The sequence below is a fragment of the Pieris brassicae genome, chromosome 11, assembly GCF_905147105.1.
Source record: "Pieris brassicae chromosome 11, ilPieBrab1.1, whole genome shotgun sequence".
In the NCBI taxonomy this organism is placed as follows: Eukaryota; Metazoa; Arthropoda; class Insecta; order Lepidoptera; family Pieridae; genus Pieris; species Pieris brassicae.
The window spans coordinates 8,987,826-8,995,425 of NC_059675.1; the positions used below are offsets into that span (position 1 = coordinate 8,987,826).

The 7,600-nt window shown below is 39.2% G+C and overlaps 1 protein-coding gene and 1 long non-coding RNA gene across 2 annotated transcripts; one reads left to right on the forward strand and one right to left on the reverse strand.

Annotated features, from left to right (window-relative positions):
* The first annotated feature begins 2,610 nt into the window (after nucleotides 1–2,610).
* On the forward strand, nucleotides 2,611–6,177 carry LOC123716574. Its single transcript, XR_006754576.1, has 3 exons — nucleotides 2,611–2,666; nucleotides 5,848–5,921; nucleotides 5,991–6,177. It is a non-coding gene; the product is annotated as an uncharacterized LOC123716574 (long non-coding RNA).
* Nucleotides 2,975–4,368, reverse strand: LOC123716573 (centrosomal and chromosomal factor). The gene has a single exon (XM_045672379.1). The coding sequence runs from the start codon at nucleotides 4,207–4,209 to the stop codon at nucleotides 3,607–3,609; it is 603 nt and encodes a 200-aa protein (XP_045528335.1). The 5' UTR covers nucleotides 4,210–4,368; the 3' UTR covers nucleotides 2,975–3,606.
* Nucleotides 6,178–7,600: the final 1,423 nt, after the last annotated feature.

Below are 7,600 nucleotides of genomic sequence, written 5' to 3' on the forward strand. Positions count from 1 at the left end.
ATTATATATACCTAAATACAGCGAATTAATATAATATGTGAGTATTTGTCTTGACTTAGCCTTCTTATATTCATTTAAAATAAAAAGTTTCTAATGATTTGAAGTTAAAACGATAAACAGCTGAAGCGACTAAATTACAATTGCTGTGCTTGTGTGCCATGTCCGTGTAGTCAGCTGAGCGCTCGTGTGTGCGTGCGTCGCGACAAGGCGCGCCCCCCCTCGCACACTAGCATTCGCCAATCAGCTGATCGCTCGAGGTCGCGCTAAAACGCTTTCATTTCGCGCACTGCCAAACTAAGTGCTACTTTAGCACATGCCTTCATAGTATATGCACCAAATTGTTATCTTCTCATATAAAATAAAATTAATAATTTTTAACATCACTTTTCGGTACATATGCAAATTACGAACGAACTTATTACTATAGGTACCAAAGAGTAATTTAAAAACACCACTAAATGATACGTTTAAAGAATCAACTACTTGTTAAAGTAATAACGTAGCAAAGAAGATATAGTACGTACGTGTCTTTTCAAAATAAAAAAACAACATTGCAGCCTTAGTTGTTGCGTTCCTCGTCGTTATTATAAATTCAAATGTAATTATAACTTGTCTAACAAAACGAGTAGGTAGATGTTTAAAATATGCGTTCAAAACATCAAGATTTAAACCGAGACGCCGATCCATAATCTAAATAATAAAGCACATGCTCGAGTGTAATTTATTCCCGACAACCCGCTGTTTAAACCATCAGTGGAGCCGTTCATGCGTTTCAGATAAGAGAAGAGGATTCCGGCAAGTCAAGCTGGCAGCTAGCGGCTGTACGTGCACGCCACGGCTCGGCACGCCCGGTTATTTCAACGTATTTATTTACAAGGTAGGTACCTGAAATCAAGCAGAACGCTCCACGAATGGAACATGAAAGATACCGCTCCCTATTTACATCCCTTTCGCTCTCGAGCGTGAGCAAAGGATAGAGAAGGACGACAGGATTTGGGATGCCGGGCACGCCTGTCAATTTCGGCACTTAAAATGGACGATGCTTAGTTCGTGATCGCCTAGGGATAGGGAGGGGGCGATGTCGATAATATTATGTTTTATGGCGGACTCGAGCGTACATAAATTGGATATCCGTTTTATGCGATATCGATGATAAAAATAATCACATTTTGGTGTCAGCCATATTGGAATTAGTAATTAACCTAAGCTGAGTGAAGTAGATATTATGTTCTTAGTAGCGGTTTTATTGTTGCAATTGTCTTATTACAAAATAAAAGATGTTATTAGACCATGAAAAGAGATATTAATATACTTTATCAACCATTTCAAGCTTCTGTTTCCTAGTTACCCACGGTTAAGTTATTTTGTTTTACTTAGTTGCCTAACGTCTTAAGGTCGATCATTATACTCACTGAGGTTATACATCATTTATCATTACAATAACCGTTAAAGTAAAGAAACGCGGTCATTAATTTATATTTTAATAGTGTAGTAATGAGTCGAGTACCAAGAATTCCGTTTCGATCGTGCAGTATTGGAACATTTCCTTTTAATAACTCGTTCATGATTGGCGTGACAAGGTTTAATTAGCATTATATTGAGAAACACAAACACGATATGGAAATAAGAATTGAAAACGACAATTTTACTGCCAGATTCGGATAAAACAGCGATTTTCACGCGAGATGACCACATCGCACGAATCTGGGTAATCGCAATATCACGGCCATAAAAAGTAACGATAAACTTTTTACGATAGCGAGAGGATAAAATAAATACAGCTATAATTCGCCCCCTCGCAGACAGGATTTTTTTTCTTTCTCTAATAATGGATATAAACTCTACAAGAATATAATGGCAGTAAAAGCAAGAAGGGAGGCGAGCGACGCCGGTTTCCTACAATCATCCATTCGTCTCGATGTTATTTCGTGTTTATTATACGGTCGCTAATTTAACGGCTCTGACGGCTAATGTGTGAGAAGGTCTTATGTACTCCTCTAAGTAATGCCCTTTTCTGAGATTACGTACATTAAATACTTGGATTTTTGTCCTTTAAACTTAGTTAAAGTTTAAACTTAGTTTTAAAGTCAGAAATAAATAATTGTCTCGTCAATTTCGTCGCCGTGAACCTCATTTCCTTGAAAGCCGATTCAGCATACACCCTCTTTCCTAAAGTCATTGTTGTTAATTCATGACGCGTTGTGTAAAAGAGCCTTTCATATAGAAAATGAAATGAATGAATCTTTAGTCTTTTGTTCGGTAAATGTTTTTCAGACTTAAACAATAGACGCAAACTCTGTCGGATCAACTGTTCAAATTCATATTTCTCTTATGAAACACAAATCTTAATAATTTTCTATTGTATACAATTATTCTAGTTTTTATCATTATTAAAACACACACGATACCAAGTTTTAAAATAATGAATGTCATTTTGGACAATAATTACGTATACGCAGTGGTTTTTTACTACTTTTGTTTTTAATGACTTTTTACGTTTCATCAATTTTATGGGCATATAAATTCATTTTATTATTTTAATTAACATGCGATATCTACACGTGACTGCAAAATGTTGTTTTTGCTTACAAGATTTTCATTCAGCCATTAAGATCAGTCTCAAACACTTAACTTGCCAATTTTAATCTGTGAAAATGTAATAAAAGGTAAAGTTTAAAGTTATTTTAAACTAATATAAAAACGTCAAACCTGGTACAGAGAGCACTCAACTACTATCTAAGTATCATTTACATTTCACGGAAGGTGGTAGAGCATGCTCCTCTTATTACTCAAAGGAGAATTGTTTTAAAATGTAAAATCAAAGTCTCTTTAGTCCATACTTACAGTACCTTTGCTAAATGCAATCCAGGTTCGTCAACATCCATCTGACGACACAGCACTTGTAATTTTCAATACTAACAACACTACACAAGGACACTATGGACACAAACGGCAAACGAAATAAAACGATGCATTAGGGATTTTTGTAAAAAGATAGTTATATTTTTGGCATTGGACTATGACACAATATAATACTATGATATGCTAAGTAAGCGCATTATAAAGACTTTTACATGCCGAATATTTGTTAATCAGACTATTCATCAGAGGACTCTTTATATTATATAATTTTAACAAACATAACTGCTTACAAAATGAGAATAGAGTACGAATCTAGTTCACTCGGGACTGTCCTATATCATCACCTATCGAAAACATAACTATAACTAGTTTTATTCGTAATATTTTTTTCTCACTTTCATGTTTTTACTCTATAGGTACATATTATTTTTATATAATACAATTTTTGAACATATATTTATCGATATGATATCTTATACAGAAATACGCAACGAATCAGCGACCGTACAATAATTTATGAAGCGTCGGTTACTGCGAATAAATAGGTTCGAGTCGGTGGGCAACCTGCCGTCCGCCGGCGGGTCCGACTGACGTCAGCCGTCGCGCGTCCACAACACATAACTCCACGTTCAGACAATATATCAACGCACATAGGTACTATTTGGTATGGGGTCCATCCGCGAGTCGCGGGGCACTTAACACTAGCTAATTACAACGAAACATCACAGAATGCGGCCCGAGCGGCTACATGTAGATCGGCAGCTGCTGCAGCGCTCGCTTGTCGAAGCGCTCGTAGTGCGCTGGGGGCGGCAGAGCACGGATATCACAGTCCAGCGCCTCGGGCGGCAGGTATGGGTGCGCCTTGAGCCGTCCACGGGAAAGTTTGCTCCCTTCCGTTAGATACTCAAGCCTGTAGCGCCGCGCATCTTCGGGTAAGCGTGCCCTCTGTGCTGCAGCTGGTTGGGGCGGCGGTACTGGTGGGGCAGGTGCAGCGCGGCAACAGCGTCTAGCCTGGCGGCCACGGCTTCGGGCGTCCGGTGCGGCTGCCGCTGGCGTGGGACCCAGCCCGCCGCCCGCCGGCACCGCGCCCTCCGTCCGTGGCAGATTATTCACGAACGGCACACGCCTAAGGCTTTCGAGCCTCCGGAAATGCGAGGGGTGGATCATGAGCAATGGCTCGATCTTGACGCCCTGCGGCGGCTTGGCACAATCGGGAAGCTCGTATTCGATACTGCAGTCTACGTGTAAAGGCACCGAGTAATCCTTTGGAGCGAGCGAGGCGGGCCGGGTATCCCGCCGGAAGCGGTCAGCGGCAAAGTCGGCCTCGCCGCGGGCGTAGCCCGTCATTGTGCGGGCGCGGCCTCACGGCATGTGCGCCGCGGGGCGCGCGCCGATCAGCTGATCTTGTTAGGGAAAGCGCGCAAAACGTGCGCGCAATTCGGCGACGATCGCTAGACTGAGCGAGCGGGCGGCACGCGTGCGCGGTGTGATCCCTTCCCCCTGTACTCCCTCCGCGGAGTCCCAGCGCCGAGTCGCGGGGCGGCCCGGCGGCCGCGCTCCGCTCGATAAAGATGGCGACGCTTGCGCTGTCCGCTAGGCCACGGGGTGCTTGCAGGGCGCAGTCGTGAAGGCTCAGCGAATGTCACACAGCTGATCGGGCCACGTATTAGGCGCCGCGAGACAAAGAAACTTGAAATTCATATTTCTCATTGACGCGACTGTCGCTGTTATCGCTAAAATAAACTACCAAATTCTACGTGATTATATATAAATTATATAAATTTGAACACAATTTTTGTGTTTTTCACAGTAGTTATAATGGCAAGGTACCTAGGTAGAAAAGGTACTTTTTATGCACTGTACATATTAGCTAATACAAAACAAATATTTACAAAAATCCGATGAAATACAGATTAAAATAATCAGCAAGGCTCGGTTACGTCTACAGGTTACTTTTATGGTTAGTACTGAATAAAATTTCAAGAAACATAACATAAGCTATCACTGATATTCAATAAAACATTCTTTATATCATCTGTAGAAGCAAATTACGACTGAAAGGTCTTCGGTAACGTAGCTGTATCCGCAAACCACGAAACCTGAGCGGCTGGGAGAAGACTTGATGCGGGCTGCAGGCTAGTAAGATATGCGGTTTGATCGTCCCACAGGTCATTCTAGCGTACATTCAATGAAGCGGTGGAATCATCAGCGTTGAATAATAAAAAAAGATTTGATTTCTTTTCTATTATCCATGCAGTGAAGGAGAAAATTACGAGAAAACCAGGGACTGGGATTTATAAATTTAAAAAGATTTAAAAAAAAGGGAAAGACGGTTGATCTCTCTCATGTAAAAAGAACATATTCTATAACAATAATCACGTATCAGGGATATTACCATATTGATATTTATTTAATTATATTTATCTTGACTCTCTATTTTATTACATGTAATAACTCCGAAGTAATTGTTATGCATGTATAAAGATTTTCATATGTATTTTTTATTATTAATTTATTAATTAAATAGATACATAAATCAAGACCACCAAGACTGCCAGGAATCACTTTTGAATTACGTGTTTGTTAATTATATTTTATGCTTATTTACTGTTTGAGACATATATGTATATGTACTAAGAAAAATTTTGTAAACACAACATTATTTGCACTCAGTCGTAAACATATTATGGAAAACAATGAATACATTAGAGTAAAGGTCTTATTCAGGCATCGACCGCGACACGAGAGCCTCGAGCCTTGTATTTATACACAAGAGATATGGAATATGTATGAATTGCATATTAACAAACACTTCAACTAGCTGGTAAACGCGGCTTCGCTCATGCGTAGGTAAAACAAATTATTTTCAACATTCTTTAAATACTTTACTTAAAGCTTTAAAAACCCCAAAGAGTTTATTCTCTTAGTTTCGAACGGAGTTGTCTTGCAAAACTCTGTACATTCGTTATGAATCCCCTTTTGCAGGCCTTCCTCGAATGTGATAATTGATCCAAAATCTTCATTTGCGCCGGATATGCTTCTTTCATAGTGATACAGTGGTAAGATTTTATTTACCATATTCATATAATCATATTTACTAGAAGTATCTGACCTAGTGAAATTCACAGAAACGTCTTGATGCTACGAAGAGCTGACCAATACTGGTGCTCAGCTCCTCGCTCGCAAAAGGACGCAAGGACCTCGCTTAATACAGAGAGAACTTGGCAGAAAATGAACAAAGTAGTCGTTCATTCCCGCTCTCCGCTCCGTCTAGTTGACCTCGTTGTCAGTGGAAGGCGAAATAAATTATTTTAAAAACTCTTTCTTAGTGGAAGGCAAAAACCATTATCATTTCAAACTCCGTTCCGCCAGTCCACTATATCTCGCTCAACACTTACGCAGTGGAAGGCGGATATTAGTGGTATATATGACTCCTGTATGCAAAAAAATCGTGTTGTATTCTTGAAACTCTGGGAGTCTCTTCGCGCATAGTATCGACTCGCTATAAGACCTACAACTGCAGGACTTCAGAGCAGGCTATAAAGAAAATCAGTCATTGTAGATTTGATATGATCTAAGATTACTCTTACAAACACACTAAAAAACAATATTAGTTTCATTAAATTTATATTTAAACTACGCACCGTCAACCGTCAAATTGCCCTCGAGTTTGCACTATAGATGCGCCACGATGATTGCGTTTGTCACTTAAGCGATCATCTGTCTCATTCCATCACAACGTCACCGCAATTTCATAGAAAGAGACGAAAGAGCTAATTTACGTCGTCTCTTTCTGTAAAACTAAAATCAACAACTTCTCTTAAAAAGTGGTAATTTCTAAGTACGAATTATACGTTTAATTTACTTCGGTTATCCCAATGTATAAATAGTAAATACTATGTAAAAGTATATACTTTCAACGGAGGCTGGGTGGTTCCTTTATCTGTTGAGATGAATAGAGAGATTGTCTCCCCTTCCGAGACCACATCTCGGAGCGGTCTAGCGTTAACAATTACAAGCGACAATGTCGTTTGAGCTTTAACAGGCATCCTTTGTACATTATTTTTCAATTCCCGTCTTGCTCACATTTTATACATTTTGACAGGTGATTCATTTCTGAAATCTACTCTGACACACTAACAAGAGCATATTACACAGAAAATGGTATAATAAAAATTGTTTAAAATTCAATACATAACGTGAGACGAGGTACCGACTATTTGACACTTGCTGAATTACCATTCAAAACTGTTCGTTTCAGTATAATAATTGTGATTTAAATTCTTAATTGATGAAACCCTTTTATGTTAGGTAATTATAAACATAAATATACTTAGACGGCTAGACTATGCAATACTCTTCAATATTTTTAGTATGGCCGGATATTGCCAAATATTTTTTGTATATCCGATAAATGTTTAGTGTCCCATCCGTATGTCAGGACCGATCGCATTAATAATCGAAATCAAAAATACTGCAATATTTCTCAGCCATATAATTGCTGTCTTGCTATAAGGCCTAAGTGCTTCCCTATTTCATGCTACGTGAAATTTGCCACCAATTCGTTCGAATAGCGTTATGTTCGTTTGTGTTATTTTGGTTATAATTACTTGGTACTTGGTCCAGCCATGTATGTGGTTCGTGTAAACACAAAATAGTTAGCCATATACTGTTGCAGAAATAATTCCGAGATATAAATTTTTGAGCTCTGCATCAAAAGTTTGTTTATATTTTCGAG